This window comes from Wolffia australiana, chromosome 14, assembly GCF_029677425.1.
Source record: "Wolffia australiana isolate 7733 chromosome 14, ASM2967742v1".
Lineage (NCBI taxonomy): Eukaryota > Viridiplantae > Streptophyta > Magnoliopsida > Alismatales > Araceae > Wolffia > Wolffia australiana.
The window spans coordinates 4,707,776-4,734,480 of NC_135848.1; the positions used below are offsets into that span (position 1 = coordinate 4,707,776).

The window sequence follows — 26,705 nt, forward strand, 5'->3', positions numbered from 1 at the left end:
AATAAGGGTGAGCAAGTTCTTTAAAAATATTTTGAATTAAATATTAGTTTATCTATTAAACAGATATAATCGTCTTTACATAATATTGGCGAAGTACATGTAAGACACGTTATTTTGTTTACAATTGATTTGCAGACTCTTGCTTTTGTCATGGGTACTTACCGTGCCCATAGTTTCTGCCAGAGTGTTGATATTAAACATATAGAATCCAAAAATTAAAAACACTCAATCAGGGAAGAATACCAGAATAAATAAATCTAATAAAGTTACTCTAAGAGAATCAAATTCTTATCATTTTTGTCAAAATATAACGCAAATGGGAATTGATTATCCCAAAGCATTTTTGGAGATTCCATGATCGCTGTTGAGAAGGGTTCTTGATAGAAAAATACCATTTCATAATATATTAATTTCATTGCCATTGCTGTTTTGGTCCAATATCTTTCTAAATTCAGTTTTACCTCAACCTCAAGTATTCCAATAAAATCTCAACTAACTTTAAATCACTATTGTTTAAATATGATCTCCTCAATGAAAATAGAAATCTCAAATAGGAAGAATTTTATATCAATGTCACGCACATAAGATGAAATTTTGTGGTTGAATTTTAGATCAATGTCAATACAGTAATATTTAATATCTTAAAACCAGTTAAAATAAATTCAATTTTATTTTAAAATCAAAATTTAACCGCAACATTATAAGAGTGAAGACAGATAATTTTTTATTGATTAAAATATAATTTAATGTCATTCCTATGGATACATGTCTAATAAATTAATGTCTAATAAATTCATATGGATACAGAATAGAATACATTCCTTTACTCTTACACAGATAGCATGTCCCAAACATTTCTAGAAGACACATTATGAAAGTAATATTTAAAATGATTTTTATGTGAATAAATTATGAGTTACTATGTTCATATATAAGAGGATGATTGAAAATTATTTAATTTTAATTTTAAGCTAAATTATCAGGTTTATATACTAAAATATTGGGATATTCCAATGTTTTCATATTGCAAAGTAATTTTAAAAAAATTTAGTTCATATTTAGGTGGGTGGAGTTTGAATATGGTTGAAACCACTTGGTATTCAAAATAATGCATGCCTCCTGAAGTTGGCCCTAATGGTTTTATGGGAGTTCGATTATAGTTTATTTGTATAGTAAAATGGCATTGTCAAAATACATATACATGAAGTATCCAATATGTTCTGACTCCATTAAATATTTATACAAATATTATTTGGAAGAATGAACTATTTTCATCCTTGAATGAAAAATATTGAGGTTACTTTACCAAACATTTCCCATTTTTGTGGCACTGATTGAGGTCATTTGTGTATTTCATGTAGTTCATAATTCTGTGAGATTTCCTGACAGCTATATTAGCTCATTGGATCTTTATTATGGGAGGTTAGCTCTCGCACTCAAATTTTTCAAGAGGGACCTTGTAATGATGGCCAATATTACGACAGACACTAATAGCCAAGATGAGGCTCCTCTGATGCAGCATTGTTATCAGTCATAACTGCTACGTGATACTCCAGTGATTGATCTTGGGCCAAATTTAAATCACCCCTTATTAACCTTTGAGTTACATTGGCCTTTCTCATTTCATCCCTCTTGGGACAACTTTTCAAAAACATTCTGCTAAGCTAGCTTGGAGCAAAATCATTTGATATTCAATGTTCCTCACTCGACTATCTTTATTCCTAGGGCTACATGGATTAAGTGTTACCTACTTATTATCTAACCAAGATTGGAAATGAGTCATGCCAATAGTTTTCATCTTCCCCAATTATCAAACTAATGGAAAACATGTTCTTGCATACTAAAATTACTACAGAATTTTTCTAGATTTTTTACCTTTTATGGAATTTTCAGACATAATATCAGGATTGGACGCAGTTGTGACAAGTATCGAGACAAATCACAAGTAATTTTGGAAAATGCATAGACTGGTTGACCATTCTGAAGATTCTTTGACCTACTGGCAATTCAACAAATGGATTCACACAAGAGAGAGAAAAATTCAACCTTTGAGAATCGTCCAACTTCAATATTTGATCTAGAATTAGTTTTGGGCTGAAATTTTGAGGAAAATATTATACCTCTCTCCTCTACCCATCCATACTCAAGACCTATAAAGAGACTTTGGTATTCATGTAAAAAGTATCTCAAGGCTTCTCCCTACTGGTAGGTCTAATGAAATAAAGTGACTGTTAGATTCATCAAAATAATTAGTGTAACTAGTTGATTCAAATTTCAATGCGAAAGATAAGTATAAAGGCTCTCCTATAGGCTACAGCTAATGGTATCCCGATATAATATCTGTTATCAAATATTGTAATATCCATTACATAAGGAATATCATTTTGGGGTGGAGAAAGGATATCAATAATGTATATCCTTAAGCAGATGATGATATCAGATACAGATATCATTAAGCTGATAACGATAATGTATATGGTAATGACTGATGGAAATATATATGGCCGTCAATCCAATCACATATTCCACATCTCCTTCCATGTTTATTAATAGAACATATTCATTATAGTGCAAGTGTGATGCTCATAATGAAGTCTATGAATATATTATCCAACTTAGTGAATTATGATGAGATCACTAGTCTTTAAACATATGTTCTAAACATTCCTATCCAAAGGAAATAAGAGGAGGACATCAAAGTATCCAGATAGAATAACACTATTTAGCCTTACTCAAATGATAAGTATGGCCGGTCTCGTAGCCATTAGTGTGGAGACACTAAGCATAGATAGTGGGTGCTCTTTAGACCTAAGACACCGAAGACATCTTGTGGACGGATGGTTGTACTTTGACTATGGCCAACGAGTCTCTAATCTTGGGATTCTAAACAGTCTTAGTTTGGGTGCATCAAGAAGTTCACGAGGACGATTTTTTGTCAAGATGGAATCATCCACACTCGGTACAAGAGGTAACAGCTCAAGGAAGACGATGCGATGAAGTCCTTGGCCAAGGCAGTGAAATATCGGAGAAGATTTCTCCGATGATTTCTGAATACATCAGTACTAACTCAGATGACCGACTATGGTTTGACAATTGAACATACCCTAAGTCGTCCAAGGAGCGTCAAGTGGATGAGAGATTATACATACATGGTAACCGATGACGAACAAGTTCAATGAGTGAGTCGATACACACTCCTTTGTATCTTCTACAACACGAGGTGTAGCTTGGCACCCCACGTGTTGGAGACTCGACCTATCGAGTGGGTTAAATAAAGATTATTGGGCCACTAGAGTCATTAACTACATTGATACATGGGCCTATAGGGTCACACGCAAATAGTCTTTTGGACGTCGAAAGATATACTTAAGTTTTGGAGAATTTTATGAAAAATACCAGCTTAGTATAAATAGGGAAGGACCTGAACAAAATCCACCCAGGCTCGGATTGTTCAAGGGTCTTTCCCCTTCTTCTCTCTTCTCCCCACAACCCCTCTCCATCCACGATGCAATCGGGATGACGTAACGACGACGACGGAAATTGAACAGGGCTCGTTGATGAAAAGGAGGAGAATTCGACGTGCTGAGGATCATGATGATACTTCTAGAGGATACACACTAGAACAGCTCGACTCATCTCGCTCTGGGATCCAAGAAAACACGGATGCGATCCGTGTAAAGGTACTTCAATTCAATGTTTTAATGATGTCGTGCAATTTTTCAAAAGTCTTCCGCTGCATATCATTTCAATTAGTTAATCCATATCAAGGAATCTAGAACCCAACAATGACCCCATAGCCGTAATTTGATGTCATGAAGTAAACATAAACATTAATATTGTATCAGATAAAAGAAATAAATTTCATTTATTTTCAATGTTTCTATTATAAAAACAATTAAGGATGATATGAAGATTATGTGAATGTAGAACATGCTCTGGTGACATAAGTTTCTTACATGTATTTGATAAAATTATTGATAAATTTTAAACATTAAAACAAAATAATGACCATTTGATAGATCTTTGCTAAAATATCATTTAAGAGAGGAAGATAAAAAAATACAGGTACCAGAATAAGTAGAATAGTTTTTTACCCCAAAAGGTCTTAGGCAAAACTAAAATCCTCATAAGGTTTTCACAACAGTAATGTAAAGATGGTTAATACAATCGAGAGCAACTAAGGCTACTGGATGGTTCACTCCACAAGTCAGCGTGATTTTCTCTGACGAGTGTGGAAGAATATCACCCATGTGGCATCATTCATTGCTTATGTACTGTCATCATTGTTTGTTATCAGATTCATAATCTGAGCTCAATTCAATTTATTTTATAGGAGATAATCTACATATACATAAAATATCAGAACAAGTTACAGAAAATCCAGAGAGCGAGGAGGATTTAGGTCAATAATTCATATGTAGTGATGTTCTTCACATCCATCATGATGTATTTTATGTAATAGGAAATAAAAGAACATATCAGCATTTATGTGGAAAGTCAAAGTTAAATTAAAATGTTTGAAACTTGGAAACAAATGATTCCAAACTTAGAATAAAAATGAGTATAATATTTATGGAGATAAGTAAAACATGAGGAATCTCATAAAAATGTTGAAGCTGATCATGTGGAATGACAAGATTTGGAGAGGCCTGGCCATGAAGAATAGTTTAGATTACACAGATAATCTAAATACCAGATTATTTTTATGGAATTTAGAGTGTAGGTTTGGCAAATAATTCATTTGAATGAGACACACTTAAAAACTGAAGTATATAGCAGCAATTCTCTGAAAAATCAAATGAATCCAACCATTTGAGGCATGAAATAAATTATTACTAGAATATTTATAATGATAAGTGCATCTCATTATTATCTAACCTCGCAGGAGCCAGATGTTTCCTCCCATCTCCCCTTGCACCACTCTTGTCACCCATCACTATCCATCGCTGTATGTCATCGTTCATCACACATCTGTTTCCCCTTGTGGCATGTGCACTTATTACATAATGAAATCTGTACTGTGCACTATGTAGTGTATTTAATTGAGAGAGTTAGTCCTGGACCCTAAGTGTTTATATAACTTCTAGGACAACTTTAAAGTGAGCACATATATAAACATGTGAAGTGTCCCAATAAACAGAAATACATGGTATCGAATATTCATAATTAATCATTTTTTTATCCAATATCCATTTCCAAATCTGATTTTGAAACTTGAAAATGACATGAAATGTGGAAGGCTGACAGATAACGAATATGAATACAGGAAACAAAACAAAAAATATCATTGACCGTTATTGTTATTGGTTATTGGCTCATTTGTTATCAGTATCCATTGACCAGTAACCAATAACAATAACGGTTAATGATAGTTTTTGTACCTGATACAAACTACATTTGAATGAAACTCATTAGAAGTTGTAACCCAATATGCACTTTTCGGTTTGTTATACAAATAGAACCATCCTAATCTACTGGAACAGAAAATTGCTTTGATACTGACAGAATGGAAGGATCTAAGGTGAGTTCCATAAACTTAGGTTATTAAATGATTCTTAACACCCATAATCACTTAATTCATATCCATTTCATGCTTCATTATCTCCATTTCTGATCATTCACCATGTCCCCTTCATTACAGATAGAAGCATTTATATAACAATTACTACAAAGATCTATCCCTTCTTATCATCTTTCTTGGCCCTTCATTATTTTACACTTTATCCCTCGTATCATCTTTCACATACATTTACAATATTTATTGTTCTTATTTATCAACTTCACATCTTACAATACTCTTTATTTTTATCTTACAAGATACTTATCACCCCTAATTAGTACTTAAGGAGTCATTAATACCCTAATCAGCATTCCCTTATTAATCTCTACCCAATCACATTTTCTTGATTAACTCAATATCAATGATAGAATAAGACCCTAAATTGAGTTCATCACGTGCTCAGGGTGCAGCCTTAAAGTGCGCAAATAAGATGTCACACCACAGTGTGGAATGTCGCCATAATTTGCACTAGAGGGCACCCCAAGCCTTCTGCAATAGGTGCACCACTAATGTGGGTTAGGCAACATCTACTGTGTAGAGCGCATACAGATTGCAGGTCTCACATATAATTATAACCCACTGGCTACTAGAGATTTGTAAAAGGCTAAATTATTTTTTATTCTGAGGTGCTCCATGCAACATTGAGTTTGAACAAGCCACATGAGCTCCATGGAGGCCATAATACAAGTCATACAAGTATTTGTTTATAAAAAGTATTAGTCAATCCAATAAATACAGCTACATGAGTGTATCAATGCCTCCATAACACCTATGCCATAGAAAGATGTCACGTATGGCTTGCAGATAAAATCCATCAACTATACAAGAGGAACCAATCTGCCCACGTGTTTGCTAGACATGTCATTAGTTCTCAAACACCCACATTTTTAAATTTTATTAGGATCTTTTGAATCTAAGATCGTCATCATCTTGAGTGGTTCACTATGCCTACCATATGCGTACGACACACCATCATACATGAGCGTGAACATGGAGGGAGTGCATAAGTTGTCTATGATAACACGAATCTTTTGCATTCATTTTGAAGATCTAATGCTATTTTGAAGTTCTATCCAGGTACAAATGAAAGAACATAAGACATGGGATGAGGATCTAATTGTTCATGGCTTGTTGAAAGAGATAATCACTATGGTCACCATGCCTTGCATGAAGTGGCCACTCCCTTACAGCCACATGGCACAATCTTAAATACTAAATTTCATTCAAAGAAACAGACAGCTGAGGTCTCTCACATTCATATAAATATATTTAAGCTTTGTTCTCTCTTCATGAAAAATGTACCACAGAAATCCTTGATTGATCTAGCGTGTAATGGAGTAATGGAGTAATTTTATTTTAACACTTTGTGACGCTCCCTTTGGTGCATAAATCTTGTCAATCCATCAAAAGAGGAAGGAGTCTCATCACCAACATGCCAGAAGTCTATAAATGTGAAGAACAATGTAATTAAAAAGCTTTGATATTTTTTTAAGGCATAATTTTTGTGGGGTGTGGGTTTGAAAGATATACTGTTTGTTTAGTTTGATTTATATAGAGTTAATTTTTAATTAGATTAGAAATTTAAAAATATTTGTATCCAATCATCGCCGTTTTTTCCTAAATTAGTCACATTTTTTTGTAGTGACTTCACCACAGATTTCTCCATCATTTAGCAACCAAATCGTGTGATGTTGGTGTCAATAGATGCATTTTAGAGCCCTCTTTCTATTCATTGAATGAGTGCTATTTTTGAAGTTTTACACCTTCATTTTTTGTTTGACCACCAGATCCTCATGTGAGTCTCAATTTTCAGGCTTCACTTTTGAGAGACATAATAAGATACTCAAAATACTCAAAATCCTCGCGTTCAAAGTTTTCTAACTACATCTAATTTCTCCAATTCGGATATTAGTTTATTTTATTTTATTTTCATTGACTTTGACTAAACATCATCAATTGGGTGATTTTATTTGAGCTGACTTCACAAATTGACAGTAATTTTATATTTTCTCTAAAAATTCAGGGTACACAATTTAACATAAATTGTATTATGAGAAACAAGACAGGATAAAATAATTCAAATGATACTTTTACGATGAATTCACTTAAAGTGAAACGGTAGATCAAAGTGAACGATTTGAATTGTCCGCTAGTTTTTTTCTTATTTTAATAACAATCAAAACTGCAAAAAAAATTCAAATAATCCTTATATTTTATTATTTCTGAAAATATAAAATCATAGAACTCTCTCTAAATAATTAATGAGTTGACTTGGTCAATGCATACAGATGAGTTGACGTGATCAATGATTTTTCATCTGATTTTGACTTTTGTTATTAAACTGGATACTAACAGTTCTTAAATTTAGTTATATAAACAGTTGTCATCCAATTTTGACCTAATTTGACTGAGCAATGCATTTTAAAAATAACTATTTCTGTGTTAATTCAATCCTTAATCATCTTACATTTGAGTGAGTTTAGAATTTTATTTTGATTGACCAAAATGGTGTTAAAGATCCCATGATTTTGTCACAGAAGTCAAGTACATAGCCATCATGTGAGGATTATTAAAGATCGTGTAGACAGTGTATCTACCTCCACCGTAGGCATTGGAAACAGGGAGGGGGGTCATTCCACTGGCATGTGCAAGGTCAACTTCACGACATCGACACACAAGGTATAACAGCATGTAATCCATCTCAAGCTTGGATGAGTGGGCATCTTTTCTGATTGAACAATGCCTGAAAAACTCATGTGGAACACAAATCTCACTTATAAATGAAGTAAACCCCTCTGGCAATCAAGGGTGTGTCTGGCATCTGTGGGCATTGTTGGGCAGAACACATTCGCGCAGTAATTAAGGGAATGTTTTCTAGAAGAACTAAGATAAAATCTTTATTTTTTGTTTGATCAACTTCAATCAGTTCATTGTATTGTGTGCTCAATCCTATTCGAACATGCCTTATTCTCAAGCAACTTAACTTGAAATGTTTACAAATCCCCAAGAGCCTTCTTGTTATTTCATTCAATTGATTGGCATCAAAAGAACTTCTCAGACGAGAAAACCGTAGCATGTTTTAAAATTATAGATCAATAGAGGAAAAAAACATCCACCACTATATTCATCATGTGATATCATTTCCTTTCATATCAAAGTTCTAATGAAGTGCACAATGAGAGATGTTTTAGTAGACAAGGAAAATAATTTCACTATTGCATCACTCGAGCTACATGTAATAAAAAATATCTCCTGGAATTGGCATGGATTTAGGAAGCCAGTATCCTAATGACCCTTGCCAAGACATAGCTGAGCAATCAACCAATGGGAAAATCATTTGAGTGAGTGAAATATTGAACTTTCCAACGTAATATCAATTGTTCATCATGACCCTTTTCCGAAGGATGATTTCACTGTAAACTATACACGACAATTCTCCACAGGATATTTTCGTTGAAAATAAGCCATGCATGTTAAAATATAGTGATTCTATTAACATCAAACTAGAATTATCTCACTTGGACATGCTGCCACCCAATTGCATTTACATAAATATCCCACGCTTAAAACACTCTCAAGCGCATGGTCAATAAAAAATCTAGCTCACTTGAAGTAATTACATCAGATCAATCTTATGAAAGAAATAGAAACTCGTGCCAGATCTAGTTCAACCCTAGTTCAACCTTTTCGATGACAGACATAGTGCAGGCCTAAATTTCTCATGATATATGATTCTCGACGCACATCCAAGAAATTTGCACACCATTGATAAGAATTATCAGCCGGGAAGCTAAGCTTTTGAACACGTTCACCCCATGAAAAATTGGTGCTGGCGTTTGAGTACTTCTGCCTTAACATATAATTTATAATATTGACCAAATGTTTCGAGAGCAATAAATAAATTATCCGTCCGAGTGAAATATTTCATCAAGTCTCTGGTAGAAAATTGCAGGTAGACGATAACAATTAAATGCTAACCCAAATTTCGAAAAAATAAATAGATTACCAGCCCCACCTAAACACATCTCTGGTACAAAATTGTACGTAGATGATGATTTCACCCATTTGAGATATTTCCTCGACTTTCGAAAAAACAATTAATTTACCAACCCAGCTCAGATTTTCTCCAGTACAACATGGCTAGCAGGAGGAAAAATTATACCGGGTTAAGATATTTAGCCAAATTTTGAACATAAAAATAAATTACCAGCCGGGGGAGAGAAGAATCATCTCCGCGTCTTCTTCAGCTTTGCTTCCTGCCTGTATCGCACACGGCGCTCCTCTCTCTGACGTTTCTTTGCAATCTGTTCCTCCTCTGCCTTTTTCGCCTCGTTGGCCTTCTTCTTCTCCTGCTCCTTCAGCTTCTGCTTTCTCATCTGCACATTTGAACGCCAAATCAGCAACAGCAGCAGCCCCAGAAAAATGATGAACAGAAAATATCTATTTTTATGGAAATATGTCAGGATTTTTTCAGACAGACAAGCTTCTTCATTGAGGAAATGGGTGAGAAGAATATCCTGATGCCTTCTAGGGTTAAGCATGATCCTTATCTGATTGAACTTGGTCGATTGATATGAGACCAATCCATCAACTCGGTCGATCGATACCAAATTAAAAGTTGTGGAAAAAAAGTAACGCGAAAGGAACAATAAGTATGTGATTCTTGAAAAAATACTCCGGCGAAGGGAACAAAAGTCCACGCACTTTATCAAATTTATGAGATTGCCATTTTAATCAGTCATGAACTGTTCGATTTCAAATAGATCGTTTAGATTGTATAGTAGCCATCCTAATGCCATCTTCGGAGTAAACCAGCTGCTGTCAGACAATAAAACATTTTTATTGATGAGAGAAGAAGACAGCAAAAGCAGGCAACCGCCATTATTTTCTGTTCTGCGCCAGTTTTAACATGATTTCATGAAAGGAAACGTAAGCAGATTTAGATGAAAACTGAAGCTAGTTGGAGCCATAGGCTGGATGGCATTAGACGACTTTATAGAGTGAAAAATTATCGATGTTGTAGACTAATTTCTATTCATAGGACAAAAAAAAGAGCATGACATTATTTAAGCTAGAATGGGATAGTAAAAAGGCCTAATATCATGGTTATCTAAGTACTATTTTAGCCTAAAATTATGATCTTCCTTCTTAGATGTATTGAGTCTTTTTCAACGGCAAACAACCGACTGGTGGGAAATTCTTTTAATCCCTTATGACTAATTTGTCTACAGGGAAAAAAGGGGCACGACGTTATTTAAATAGTAAAATGTTTCATTATGGTAACTTATGTTTCATTTTGGAATAGTAAAATGTTCACCCATCTTTGATGTAATTTTCATTCATATAAATAAGTCTCCATGCAATAAAACTGATAAAAAGCTATATTCAACCAAAGAACGACCGACTTGAATGAAAACTCTCGGACATGTAGATTGATTAATGTCTCCAAGACAAATGAAATTCTTTAAATTAAACTGGGATGATAAAACAACAAATGATATAACAACTAATATCGGGATAATAATACTAATATTTGAAGCACTATTTATTATAGTGCTTCAAATATTAGAACATAACGACATAGTGCTTCAAATATTAGATTTACTGCTTGAATATTTATCTGAATAAATATTTAAGTAGTAAATCTGATCGACCAATTGCCAAAAATAAAACATAACGAGGACCCAAATCCTTCAAGGTGATCTTCACCTTCAAGTCCCGAATAAAGCATTAAAAATTCCAAAACAAAAGTCACTGAACTATTCATTGATAAACATCGTTTTACTGATTAGACTCACAACAGATTATATAAATTAGAACATAAAGAAATCCAAATCATTAAAGATAATTGCAGGGAAGTGTTCGTTACCTTTTGATTCCGGATCAATTGAAGGTGCTGGACAAGGGCATGGACTTTGCGTTCTTGAGGCTCCATGACAACAGCTCGACGGTTATCCAGATGCGGTCTGCTCCGACTGGGCTTGTCCTTGGGCTTTGAGGCAAACGGTAGTGCCGCCTGTAGCGTCTTTGGAATCACCAGCGGGTTGAACTTCTTCTGTTTTCTCTCGATTGGCTGCAAAAGAAAATGACGTTTTAAAAAATGGTTTCAAAGAGCATATGATGCATTCTTCATATATATCATTTGCATTTTCAACCTCATATCAGTGAAAAGCCAAAGATATAAAATAGATCCAATATTAACCGACGTTAAATAAAAGAAGACAGCTTGATTTTCTGAAAATGTGAAGCAAATAATATTGAATATAAAGCTCTCAAACAAGCGAGGATGCGTGTATGAGGTAACAACTCATGCACCCCAAAGTGATAAGCTCAATCAAATCATCGTCCCGTTGACATCATCTCATTTCTTGGAGCCATAAAATTTTCAAAAAGACTTTAAAATTATTAAGACAGATAAACATGTATTTTCAAGAATTTCAACAAAGCTCATCCATCAGATACAACATGAATAGCTTAAAATTTATATAAAAGACCTAATTTAGATTAAAAGATATTCAAGAAATGATAGGAGTTAAGACACAGACACATGAATCGGATGAAATACCATCATAAATTTGTGAAAAAATAATACCTTGTAGACTGAGTCCTTGTTGTAGGGAATGGGAATGTTGTTCTCACGCCTCAGCTCGGCGACTGTCCTCACGCCGCTCCACACCTTGTCACGTGGCTGCAGAGCAGTTGTGACTGGGTTGAAGAACTGCGGGACCTCTACAGCACCCCATGCCCGAAGGAAGACGATGTCACTCATCAAGATTCTGTCTTCGAATGTGCATCTGGCGATTCCCTCTTTGGCCCCTTCAAGTTCGGGGTGCTTCTTTTTGTTTCCTGGCTCAGCCTTTGCAGCCTACAGAAGATCAAACTTCAGCAAAAAGATATCTGTGATTTTCTTTTTTACTTTATAGATATTAGAAGGCCTACAATAGGATATTGACATTTTTTTTTTGAACTATAATAGGATATTGACATAAAAGAGATACCTGTAATAATAAATTACATCGGCTATAAAAAGTGACCATAGAAATGAGGGAATCCACAATTAGAATATATTGTAATTGAAAGATTTAATAAATTTTGTTTGGGACGCTTATCATACCAACAAGAAATGAGATGTGACTGAATGAACAGAATAAATCGGAGGAATCCTTTTGTGGGGAAAGAATGACTGAATGAACAGACCTCGGATATAACTTACGTTGAAAAGAAGATCGTTTTTGACAAAATTGCACATTTGGTTCAAATAATGGCAGATTTTTCACATGAATGAAAAAAGAGAGAAGCAATGCAACAAATATAAGAACTTGGAGCAACTGATATTGTTTAAAACGGACAAAAGACAAAACGAATTGAAAATTCGTATATTTTTTCATCCCTCTCTTTAACAAAGCTGACATCAGAGAGAGATATCTTCAAATATTTATCAAAGTCACCATCATTTAATCCACGGACCAAATTTAAAGGACAACCGAAGCGCTCTGCATAAAACATAATTAGACTGAGTTATTAAATATGAAAAGGTACAAGAACAGGTCTCATCAGAAACGGAAATTTAAATTCCAAATTTATATGAAAGTTAGTGAGTAGTATATATTTCTCAGCCACCTTCTTGATCTCGCCCCGAATACCGCTCACAGTACGGACGGCTGCACCTTCAAACTTGGCAATTTCAAGATCAGAATTGAACATGCCCTTGATGAATGCTGTCTTCTTGAAAATCTTGCACGGGGTACCGACAAACTTGATTTTTTTCATAATGCGGGTGGCGTGGTTGAACTCCAACACGACCGCAGTAGCAGTAATACGAAAAGCAGCCTTTCCCATTTGAAAAGGAAACAAAAAAGAAGGCCTTAGTTTGCCAAAATCCAAAAAGAACTTGGAATCAAGGGTTATTTTCTAATATGATCATTGAACTTCAAATTAAAACTGAATTCCGCATAAAAGAAAGGATAGGGCAACAATGCTCAACAACAAATAATACTAAATAAGATGGCAATGATTAAAAATATATATATATATTATAAATGTGAAGGCAGACAGAAGTTCATGGAAATATGTCGAAAGATACCATACAAAAAAGGAATCCAACTGCCGCAAAATCAATATTGTAGCAACAGTTTTAGGGCTTGTTAGATTCCAATCTCAAAAAATCATATTTTTGCGATTAGAAAAGTTTTGAACGTGAAATGTGACACGTCAAATACAAACATAAAAACACAAGCAAACATCAGAAAAAGAACCTGATTATTTGACACGTTCTGAACTGCAACTACACCGGTGTGAGGGGGAGCTAGAGGGCCATAGAACATGGCGAGACAATGCATATGTTCGGGAGTGTATTTCAGCATTCGATGCCTCCCATTTTGATCTTCGATTGAATAGACTGGAATAGTCTGGTATCGTCTCCAACCAATAGACAAAATCACTGGATCTCTAGTCTTTAACACTTTTCGATGCCATCTATGCCTTTTCAACCGAGCCTGAGTCAACAAACAGAGAAGACGGCACAGTAAACCCTTCTGAAAATACACTATATTCCAATTTCGAAATCAAACAAACATAACCGGTGAATATCATTCACAACACCATATCCAAAAAAACACAGTTCAACAAAATCCTCCATCCAGGTACCATACAGAGCATTACAATACTAAAATTAAACACACTTACCCAAGAAAAAAAGGTAAAAAATTTTGACAACTAATCAGATCGACCTGACGATTTCAATGATGATTATCTTTGACAGATGATATTTGAGATCATACATAGTCGCCGCAAGGAAGAAAAGACCAAGCAAACAATTGTCGACAAAAAAATGAACACCAAAGAAGAATCAGATGATTGCACGCTTATTCTGAGAAAAAACAGGCTTGATCGAAAGTAAAAAATTCTCTGCGTTCAAATTGATCTACAGTGGTATAGATAACGCTCGGGACCTAGATCTAAAAAACGAACAAGAAACCCTCTTTCATATTTCAGCCTTTGATTTCCTTCAAAAAAAAAATTATTTCAGCCTTTGATGGATTTCCTTTAATACGTTTTAATCTTGATGTCAAAAGTACATCAACATGATTCCATTAAGGATTTCAACCTAAATACTGCAAACTTTAACCAATTTATAATTTTAGTCAATGCCGTGTAATTAACACTTGGGCAGATGTCATCGACAGTGCTAACATTGGGATGGAAGTTACATACCGACCTTTTACATGCTGCATCTCACTGCATAATAGGATGGAGCTAGGATGTATTATCTTTAACAATCGAAACCCACATGAGGGGTAGTTTCGCCATTAGCAAGTAGAACAGTTTCCTTTTATATGGAGGTAGCCCTTCCCTTAGGAGGGCAGATAAGAAGATGCAGAGACAATTGAATGTTTAACCAGGGAGGAGGAAAGAGCAGTGGAATGGGGCTGATCAGGCACGGATGATGATCCCTAGAGCGGGACCGGATCATCAAAGGAGAAGCTCCCTACAGAGATACAAACGCCAATCTGGGCCTGCAACGGCCATTGTTCTTCTATAATCTTCCTATTTTCCTGTTATTTAGGTCTATTATTCTATCTCTTTCCCTCAAAATACCCCAATCAATGGAGACCTGCATCAAGGTCTTTATCAATATCCCAGGAAGTAAAAATTGTTATTTGAAATGATTCGCTAAGAAGGTTTGACCTTGCATTTTCTCAGACATGCCCAAATCAAAAAATTCATAGAAACTTATGATTTATCCGAAAAGAATATAATCCTCAGGCTTCAAACAAACTGAATCCATCTAACCATTGACCAGAACCATGCCTTCAGCAGAAGAATTCAAAGAAATGACTAGTATCCACACGTTTGACAAGCTTCCAATAAACATCAAAGCCGGCATAAGAAGAGATAGCTTGAAAACATTATTGAATAAAGATGCATCTGAATAAAATACGAATACCTTTTCTTTTTGAAAAATATAACACCTAATTACCTGCATGTACCCTTCGTTTTCTTCTCCCATCCCAATTCCTCCGATTACAATTGGGTGACAGGGATCGAAATGTTCGACCATTTCATATGGCACATTATGGACCTCTAATCGCAGGTAAGTTCCAGTCCTGAAACCTTCAACTTCAATACGCATTGCATCATCAAGATCATTGAGCTCAGCCATGTTCATGTGCTTACGCAGCTCAATCTCCTCTTTCAACTGCAACAATTTAGGATTTCACATGACATCATTTCAATGTAAGCCAAATCGCACATAAGTTTACAGTACAGCGGCTTACTTTGTCAAAATATCCACTATCAGAAGCTCCAGCACGAGAAGTGCTAGCATCCTTATCATTATTAGTCTCGTCATCTGATATTCCAGACTCATCATAGGTGAGATAGTCAAGGTATCACAACGCTTCAAGATGAATGAATAACGAAATTAAAAGAGTTTGAAAGAATGAAAACAATTACAGTATATAAAACTAGCGAGGCGCAGAATTTTAGTAAGAAACAGTACAAGAAAACCAAAGCTGGATATATTTCCTATTTTACATTGACCAAGATTACATTTCACAAGAATAAAAAAAATTTCAGATATCAATGATTAAGGTAACAATTTCAGAGGTAACATAAACATAAATATATATGTTTGTAGAAAGAGTATGGTATTGTTGCGCACAGATAATGCCTTTGGCACTGTGATCATGAAATGCAATGGCTCAAACTCAAATTAGAATTCTAGTTAATGTTATATTTTAAAACCATATTTTTCCGAAAGTATATATTTAAACCAATTATGATAGCCGGGAAAGGATATCGAGAGTCAAATTTTGCACGAAGTGCAAGCTTTTTCCGCAATCTCTCTTCAGCAGCAGAGTCCTTTTTAGATTCTCCCTCTTTAGCTTCCGAGGCACCCTCTGCATTGAAAATCTCTCCAGTCTCCAGATCTTCAAAGTTGCCATAGTCAGACTCATCGTCATCAGCTTCTGCATGATCAGCATCATTTGTCTTAAGGCCCTTTAAAGCGGCTTTGGACCAATCTCCAGTGACAAATCGATCCCTTAAGCTTTGAATCAGGTCTTCATCGGACCAATCTTTTATGTTTGAGATGTTTTTGTATTTGGAGCAATCATCATCCACAAAGCCATCAGAAGCAACACCTTCCTCTGATATCTAACAGATACCAGACAAAACTGTTACACAAACATTTGCAACAAAAGTAACTACAGGAAAAGAGGAAAGCTTTTACCTTTTTCCCCTCTCCTTTCGGCTTGAAGAACTCGTCATCCTCGCCATCTTCACTTTCATTCTCGCTCTGCATTTCCTGAACAGTATCGCGAACCTCGGCCCCAGGATTCCCATAGACAAGTTGCATAAGGTTCTTACTCTGCCTGGAGAGGGTTCTGGAGGCCAGTGACTCTTTCCATCTTGAGGCATTCCCTAAGTCTTCTGGAAATTCATCAGAGAAACAAAAGTAAAGTCAGTCTTCTGAAAAGAGTCACAATTCCATGAAAATTACTTGTTTCCAGTAATGGCGATATTTAAACTCAATCATTCATGTAAATTAAGAGTTAAAGAGAAATGGTATCCCGATCGGCCAGTATTTCCAACATATACAAGATAATGACAACTAGAAGAAAGAATGGTGGCGGGCATGCAATAGCTTCGATGATATCGAGGGGAAAAGAAGAAAACCTTCAGCCTCAGAGTCATCACTTTCACTTGATGAAGCAGAGACTGATTTCATTTGTTCATCAGCACTTTGATCTTCCGAACCTTCCAAGTCAAGGTCATCTTCAGCATCCTGCAGAGACACAAGAGATTCAAGTCAATCGAAAATAAACAGCTTAAGTTTAAAGGCAATAGAGGAGTAGTTAACACAGACAGTGTTTGCTCAGCGAAACAAATGAATGCCTAAAATGCTTTTGTGCCTGTCAGCTCTTGACTGATTAGAGGAGAATGAGAGGCAGGACGGCGGGCGGAAGCCCGCCACTCTGGGAGCTAGGGAATAAAACCCTAGAAAAAATAAGTGGAATTGCTCAATGTCATTCATGTTCTATCTGCCTTAAATAGGGAGATAGACTATTACACTTTCACACGAAACCCCCTGAGAAATTATGGAAAGACATTTTAACCCTAAAATCTAATAGTGCCGACAATGTACCTATGCTATGGCTTCAGTATTTTATGGACGATCGGCAGTGGATTCATCATGAATCGACATTAAGGCGCATTATCAGAACGTACTGATCAGACAACTGATCATGATTAGAATATGCGTAGCCTTAAGGGCATTATCTACAGAGGGAAATTCACTACGCCGTGTTAAGAACCTGAAAGTTCCTATCAGGAAGAATATGGGAAGGGAGGGATAAGCCGCCCAAATAATCGTCACAGAGGGAGAGGAGATGCCTGGATGGACTTTTGCAAGAAGAGAGGAGAGACCCTGACAGGATGGACTCACTCAGAGGAGTACCAGCGGGATGGACATCGCACGGAGACATAGAGGAGCCAACTTGATTATACTTGTCTGCCTTCCTAAAGGGAGGGTGCCCTATTTTAAGAGAAATACAAATAGTGGAAATGATTACAATGCCCCTAGAAGGGTGAAATGACGAGATTAGTCCCAGATAAAATGGGGATTGAATCACATTGCTAGAGGAAGAATTATATTAATATTGAGTAATTTATTGGTCGGAAACTTGCTAAAACATCTCAGTCTAAAAGGCTTGTTAGCCGCAGGGACAAAAAGTAAGCCCAAAAGTTTCTTTGATTCAACCTCTAACACAAAAATTTTAAATAATTTCAAAATCAAAGAGACCGATCTGCAGGCTAAGATGGGACATTCGAGGAAAGCACTTGCCATAGAAAATACCTCCAAAGCAGTACCATCGTCTCCAGCTGAAACAGCTCTCCTCCTAAATCTCCCATTATGGAATTCCACTTTCTCGTTCAAATCAGTATCTAACGGATTACGAAGCTCATCTTCTGATGAAACATCGTTTTCTTCAGAACTATTAGCTTCCATATCCTCATCTTGGTCCATTTCTGCAGATTCGTCCTTCAGTGGTCCTGCATCTTTTTCGTCTTCTGTTCGACTTCTGATTTTGTTGTTGTCAACGACAGTAGGTTTCCTGCTGAATAAATTAATAAAACTTTGGTCTAGTTTTTCATCCAACGAGTATTTTGTACTTTGAAGTGACTTGACCAAGGTTATGCCAACGTCATTATCATCTCCTGCAGTAGGCAAAATCAACGAGTCAGAAGACTTTACATTAGTTCATTCTAATATTTTCAGGTAAGCATTCCAAATAATGAAGAAAATATAACAGAATCAGAAATAAACTTATGTCAAAGTGCAAAACAATCAGTTTTTGGACATGGAAATCACGCCCCTCTAATTTATCTCACTTACAATGCAACTTATAAATTTAAATGTCCAGTCCCAGTTTTTTTTTCCAAAATATAACATTCTCCTAGACATGAATGGTCCGACGGATGATAAAATGCTATCATTTCTACAGTTGCCATATACTGGTTCAGAATTAAGGATGTTCAAAAAAAAACTGGTTCAGAATTAAGCATTAAAAGTTTCTTGGACTTAACTCCCCATAATGTCTCTAGGCTCTGCCCTGACAAATTTTAAAATTCAACCGCATTGTCATCAAACTTCCATGGTTCAGCCAACATTTACCAATCTGGGTAGTTTATAGCTAAAAATTATGTAATTAAATACGTGCAGTCACTCTCATTCCAAAAATAGGTGTAATTAGGGAAGGACACGGTCCGGTCTCGGTCCGGTTTTACCGAAAACCTAAACCTAGACCTAAAGTTCGGTACGGTTTCGGTCTCGGTTCGGTCTCGGTCCGGTCCGGTCTTCGGTCGGTCAAGTTGATTTGTCAATGTCCAATTCCATGTTAAGTTGACTTGGCAGTCTCGCCACATCTACATGTTAAGTTTCCTATATCTGTCTCCGGACCCAAGCAGTATTGGATAATGAGAGAGAGAGGGTGAGAGAAAGAGAGGAATATAATTAGAGAGTCAGAGTGCGAGAATGTGAGAGAGAGAGATTGCGAGAGTGAGAGTGAGACTGAGATAGTCAAAGACAGAGAATACCAGAGGGAGAGAGTAAGACAGGGAGAGAGTGAGAGGGCGAGACTGAGAGAGAGAGACTGCGAGAGTTATGGAGGGATAGAGGGAGTAGCTAAGGAGAGTAGAAGCGGGAGAGAGCAAGAGAGTGAGAGGGGGTGACAGGGAGAGCCGGAGACGGGAAGTGAGAGGGAGAGAGAGTGAGAGAGCAGGCGAGAAGGAGAGAGTTCAGTAGGGAGAAGAGCGCGAGGGAGAGGGAGCAGGCTTGAGGGAGAGAGTATGAGAGAGAATGAGAGAGGGAGAGAAGGAGAGCCAAAGTGAGGGCGAGCGAGCAGAGAACGAGAGGAAGAGAGAGGTGAAAGCCGGAGAGAGGTTGACAGAGAGAGGAAGAGAGAAAGTGAGGGTGAGAGAGGAGGAGAGGGAGAGCAGGAGAGAGGGTGAGAGAGAGGGCAAGAGGGCGAGAGTGAGAGGGCCTTGAGAAAGGAGAGGGAGAGCCGGTGACAGAGAGAGGGAGGGAGGAGGAATGGGAGAGTAGGAGAGAGATAGAGAGAAAGAAAACGAGCGGGAGAGAGGGCGATATGGAAGGAGGGAGGGAGAGCGAACGAGAGGGAGGGTGAGACCGGAACGAGGGAGAGAGAGACAGGAAGAGAGCGGAAGAGAACGAGCGAGAGAGAGGGCTAGAGAAGTAGCGGGAAAGAGGACGAGAGAGAGAGAGAGAGAGAGAGGAAAAGAAAACGAGAGGGAGAGAGAGATAGGGGAAAAGAAAGCAAGAGGGAGAGAGAGAGGAAAACAAAACGAGAGGGAGAGAGAGATAGAGTAATAGAAAACGAGAGGGAGAGAGTGAGAGGGGGGAGAGGGCGAGAGGGAGGTGTTAAGAAATGTTAGAGAGGGAGAGCGAACAAGTGGAAGAATGAGACTGAAACTACGGGAGAGGGAGGGGGCAGAAAGAGAGAGAACGAGAAAGAGAGAGGGGATGAGAGACAGAGAGAACGAGAAAGAAAGAGGGGGAGAGAACTAGGCGAGAGACAGAGAGAACGAGAAAGAGAGAGGCGGAGAGAACTAGGCGAGAGACAGAGAGAACGAGAAAGAGAGAGGGGGAGAGAACTACGCGAGAGACCGAGAGAACGAGAAAGAGAGAGGGGGGAGAGGGGGCGAGAGACAGAGAGCACGAGAGACAGAGAGAGGGAGAGAACTAGCGGGAGAGAGGGTGAGACAGAGAGGAGAGAGAACGACCGGGAGAGAGGGAGAGAGAAGGAGCAGGAGAGGGGGAGAGAGGTCGAGAGAGAGAGAACGAGTGGAGAGAGGGAGAGACGATGAGAAAGAGAAAACGGGAAAGAAAGAGGAAGAGGGTGAGCGAGGGCGAGAAAAAGAAAGCGAGAGAGGGATAGAGGGTGAGAGAGATGTCCGGTCTTCGGTCCGGTTTCGATGTGCGAACCGGACCCGGACTGGAAGGTTCAGTCAGCCCTAAAAAGGCTGACCAACGGTCCGGTTCGGTCCGGTCTGACCGGATTTCGGTCAGACCGTGTCCTTCCCTAGGTGTAATCCATCTCATCTAAAAAGGTGAGACCTTGTTAGTAGATGCAACACCAGTCACAACGTGGAAACCTTAACACAGAGCCTTGAACCCAGGCAAACAGCAGAGGGTAATCAGTATATTAGTTCTTGTTCTTTCGTATAAAAATTATGAACCTGCGTGCAAAAAAAGTTCGCTTGGGACATTTATTTAAATGGGCACAATCTAAGGAGTCGTAACTGGTATTTAAGCGACTCTTTTGTGGTCCAATGAAGTAATTTCCGTTTGGCGAAGTCCTCATGGCGGAAGGAGATTGGGATGATCGGAGGAGGCTTCAATAACTGAAAAAAAACAAAGGTCCTCATCTCGGGGGAACTAATGGGCAAGTCTTAAACTAAGTTCTGGCTAAGAAATTCAAGAGCCCTAGGGACAACTAACAATATTTAGATGTTTTTATTCACGTTTTGAATCTCACTCACCTAGAAGAGGTCAAATTGGAGAGGATTGCAAAGCAGGAAAATATATATTGCAAAACAGGAAAACAAAAATTAAGGGTGCACAATTCTTCTCACAATACAAAGATGATAATACGAAAACAATAAGCTGAACCAGCACGGGTTGATCAGCATTCGCATGTGATCTTCCCTCTTTTCGTCAAAAGGAAAAAAAACTGAACCAGCAACTTCTTGATTTCTGACGCACCTTTTCTACTTGCATTGTTACTTCCTCCATCCACATTGGAAAATTGAACAAAATGGTCATTAACGTTTATATAAACAGCATCCTTGTCATAAACCAAGTCTCCAAGACCAGACATGGGTGCATGAACTAGTTTTTCCTTGTCACGCAGTCCTTTCTTTTTAGCAGCAGATGGTAATGGACAAGGGTCAAGAAGATCGGTAACTCCAGAAACTGCGCAATCCCCCACACCAGCAATATGTACCTAGAACCAGGTAGCAGTCAGAATTACTAAAACCATCATGAGTGAATGGACAAAGAACATTCTTAACACAGCATAATACATCACTACAGAACATCAGCCAGGCAGGGAAATCATAATTACGTGACTATGCCAAAACTTCAATAGTGTCTGAATGCAATCCTCGAAACAAGAAAACAGATTGCAAAGGAAGAAAGAAGATTCGGGGTTCAAAAATTTGGAAATAACAAAGACTCAGTTTTGCCAGTCGGAGAGCTGTGTCTCTCCTCAGTTATTTATTTTTCCTTTCTGGTTAGTTATTGTGTAATGGGCCCAATAGTGTTCAGGCCCACTTGTGAACCCCCATAAGTATGGAAAAACTATCGAAGTAAGTTAAGTTGTTTTTCTTCTTCAAACCCTAGCTGTCTGCTAAGTCTGCTGCTAACTGGAGAAGGAGGAGGCCAGGACATCGACAAGTTTAGGTCTTGGAGAGTCATGAGTGACAATGGCTATAGTTCAAGAACCTCCTCAGTCTTCTAACAGAACAATCTCACAAGCAGTCAATGCACAAATTCCAAAATTTGATCATGTATCTATTCGCCCAAGGGCCCATGTCAAATTCAAGCCTTCTCCACGTTCTCCAGCCTTGGCCCACGACATACTGGTGTTTAGGTCCGATGAAAAGGATGACTTAGCCTTCCCCAATTTACAACTGGAAAGACCAGTTCAGGATCAAATATTGGAATTTGTGCATTGACTGCTTGTGGGTTGTTCTGTTAGAACACAGAGGAGGTTCTTGAACTATATCCATTTGTCACTCATGACCGGGCCCGTAACATCTTCCGGATAAATCACATGGGCCCTTTAAAGTGATCATCTAACAGTGAGTGGATCCTTTTTAGCCCAGGATTACAACAGCTGAAAGCTGATCAGGTTTGTGCATCAAATTGCTTTCTTTTCCGTTGCTCCCGGCTTCTCCCACTACTTGGAGCCTCTTCATTTTTGGTTTAATGGCATAATGAAATCCATGTATGAGAATCTCATATATCAGCAAACGCTCCCCTCTCTTTTACGGACCATTTGTACTCAGAGATATTTGTTGGAAACCGGAGGGTTTTGAAAATACTTCTTCCCTTGTCTTCCTCGAGTAAACCCATTGCAATTCGCCCTTGTTAAGCAGCTGTCCTCCAGGGTCTCCTGTGTCTCCTTCCCATGAAGCTAGAGTTTATAAACTGAAAAATGACATAAAGGATTTCTCACAGTGGCTAGTATAAATACCAGCTGCTACAGTTACTTATTCTCTCACGTGAGAGAATACGTAACTTAAGATTGATGGGCCATCCCACTTACAAATAGAAAGGGCAGAAAGAAAATAAAAATCAGGAAACATGAAGTAAATCGAATAAGAACGGTTCGCTAACAAATATCTCTGAGTACAAATGGTCCGTAAAAGAGAGGGGAGCGTTTGCTGATATATGAGATTCTCATACATGGATTTCATTAGGCCATTAAACCAAAAATGAAGCGGCTAAGGATAAAGAGAAACAAAATAAAACATATCGCGCCAAAATAGAATAGGCAGCCGATAAGAAAAATTAAAAGAAACAAGAAGAAAATAGAAGAAACAAAATACAACGTCGCAGGTACTGAAGTCAAACACTCCTTGGACATTCCTCACAGGCTTTCTAGGCTCGTTTCTTCTCTAGGTTTAAAAATAATTAAAGCCATGCCATTCCAAGTGACATATTCCCATAAAAATACTTAATTCCCATTGAAATATTCACCAAGTAAAAAGGAAACTGATTCAACACTGGTAGACTTCTGAATATTGCATACAACTTCACACATACTTGGTCATTGGCAGTGTGGTAAAATACTTGGAAACCCACGTTAAGGTTGACCTGGAAGTTAGAAGAGATACCTTGGTGCCTTTCTTCATATTGCAACCACGAAGGTAGCCATATAATGTAATATTTCTGTCACACTTTTTGTTTGCCTCCACTCTTTCTGGTGGGGTTATGTCTTCAAAACGATCAGCTAAAACATATGGATGTGATATTCTCCATGACAATGGCCGAAATTTCATGACTGATATAAACCTTGCAAGATTATGTACTTCGCGTTTGGGATACCTGAAGAAAGCCAATTCATGAAGAATGTTGCATAAGAAAGCTTAAATAAGCTTACTTTAAGGGATGTGAGAGATGCATGCATCAGAAATCGAATGAATCAATTTCAAGGTTAATTTAGACATGCCTTGATCGAAATATAGGACTGCCATGAACTTACTTCCCATGAATTAGCCCAGAAAGGTAGAAAAGCTTTGCACCATCATATATTTCTGTCCAGAACCGATGCTTCAGCCGTTGCTTTGTCTTCCTGAGTTTCTTTATATCTTTGAATTTGTCAAGGTGGGTAAGAACGCCCATAACTCTCGGAAATCCATGCACTTGCATAATATTAAGAAATTCAAATGTTTCCTGAAAAATAAGTACACATTAATAGAATGTGTCAAAAAGTTCTATTTCAGGGAAGAAAGTAAGATATTTTTGGGGAAAAAGGATAAATAAACGTCTCTTTAAAAACTAATTTCCACTAACATATCACCTAGAAGATATCTTGACACGTAAAACACATGATACATCTCTTTCTTTAAAAAAATCACGATACATCCAATGTAATACCAATACATAATTAAAAATCCTGGTTAAGTCAAAAAACTCAAGGGTAGGAACTGCCATAACTGATGAAAACTTTACAATTTTAACCCAGATTATTTTTTATTTGAAAATAATTTTCACCCAAATAATGATTTCTAACCAAAACGATTATTCGCAAATTTCAACATCGTGAGCCATGATCATGATAATAAAGTTTTTTTACGCACTAATTAAGGGGATGCAAGAATCTTAATGGTTTTTGGTGAGGAAACCAGAGCCTAAGATAGTTTGGATTCGTGGGATGAGAAAGATCTAAGGCCTAAGAAGAGGGGCACAGGAAGCAGAGCAAGATGAGGCAGCAATACCGAATGCATAAGTATTAGGCAGTAAGTGAATTACTGTGATGAAATGCCCCAACATCTTAAAAAAGAAGCAATGCTAAGAACAACAAAGCAATGCCCTTACCATCTCAAAACCGTAGCTGCCATCAACTAACAGCAGGGCAAGGTCAGCAACCTTAGCAGCATCAATCATCCCACAAATGTCATTAGGGCACTCCAAAAACTGCAGTCTTCGTTGTTTGCCTGATAGCGTAATGCAAGATAACACGAAGAAGACAGTATGGGTAAGAATGAACAATCGTAGGGATATCCAAGCATTAACAAGAATAAAAGATATTATCCAATCACTATAATTTGTTGACATGATATCTGGGAAAAAAATATCAAAGAAAATTAATAAAAAATGAAAAATAAGACCTGACACAACAGTGATCGGTCCTCGAACATCGGGTAAGTTATGTTTTGTGTAATGCTTTATCAGGGTCTTGATCAACAAAGATTTCCCCACCTGAATATAAAGTAGCAACATGAGACAAATAAAATCAAAAGATGCGGAGCTCAGCAGATTATATTAAGATTGAACACATTTAAGAATTGCAGTTTTTTTCTAAGAATTTAACAAATGCGTTGGACAAAATAACCACCTTTGGAGGCCCATGAACCACAATTACAAAAGGCGGAGGATCTCCAGTTGAGCGGTCAATAACTGGAACGTGTAGCCGACGTTGTTCCTTCTCAGTAGCACGCGACTGCAATCTTTTGGCCTTCACTGAAGAGTTAAATGCAAAGGCCTGTCGCAATGAAAAACGTTGAATGAGAGGCACTTATAAAAACGCAAAACGAACAATAACAGAGGCTTCAATTGCCTAAATTTAGTGTATTTCATGATAGGACGAACTAAGAGTTGTAGAATAATAACCTTGGGATTTTGAGTTTTCTCCTTCTTTTTCTTCTTGTCCTTGGCGGATGCTCCAGATTTGCGCGACCTGTGGGACTTGTTACCCTGCTGATTATCAGCGTCGTTTGACCCCATGACGATTCAACGGAGAGCTGAAAAAACAAGTTCAGAGCCAATTTTTCACCATTCTCAAGCATACGCCCTTGAAAAAAAAAATCAAGGATTGGAATTAACCCAATTCCTTCCTCGATTAGGGTGGCCCGAATAAGCGCATGAAGTCTAAATATCGGCGCCAGAGAAGGAGAGAGGGGTGAAAAGAAGAAAAAGAACGAATCTTTGCGGGAAAAACGAGTAGAATGAGAGATGGAGAGAGCAGAGGAGAATCAAACCCTAACGAGGGGGCTCTAATATCGGCTAGCTGCAGTCGATGGCGCGTCTGTTCTTCGGCCGGCTCCACCGCCACCGTCGTGGTGGGAGAGATGAATAAGAGGTTTTAGAGGGTTTTGTTCTACCCTTCAAGCTTGGGCAAGTATTTATGCCAACTCCCCAGAAAGTAAATTTGTATTACAGAATATAAATACAAGTCATAATATGAACTCTATCTATCCGTCTATCTATCTCTATCTATCTATCTATTTATCTTTATATCTGTCTATCTATCCATCTATCTATCTATCTTTATATCTGTCTATCTAATCTATCTATCTATCTATCTATCTGTCTGTCTGTCTGTCTGGCTAT

General features: G+C 37.6%; 1 protein-coding gene across 1 annotated transcript; it reads right to left on the bottom strand.

Annotated features, from left to right (window-relative positions):
- Positions 1–9,643: 9,643 nt before the first annotated feature.
- Positions 9,644–26,505, bottom strand: LOC144711845 (P-loop containing nucleoside triphosphate hydrolases superfamily protein). Its single transcript, XM_078585942.1, has 19 exons — positions 26,354–26,505; positions 25,986–26,116; positions 25,711–25,857; positions 25,484–25,574; positions 25,191–25,309; positions 24,355–24,545; positions 23,987–24,197; positions 21,849–22,089; positions 18,420–18,781; positions 17,240–17,348; positions 16,794–16,993; positions 16,362–16,717; positions 15,838–15,934; positions 15,540–15,758; positions 13,816–14,055; positions 13,181–13,390; positions 12,153–12,425; positions 11,430–11,633; positions 9,644–9,936 (listed from the first exon to the last, which is right to left on the bottom strand). Exons 2-19 carry the CDS (start codon positions 26,097–26,099, stop codon positions 9,787–9,789), a joined length of 3,534 nt encoding a protein of 1,177 aa, XP_078442068.1. The 5' UTR covers positions 26,100–26,116; positions 26,354–26,505; the 3' UTR covers positions 9,644–9,786.
- Positions 26,506–26,705: the final 200 nt, after the last annotated feature.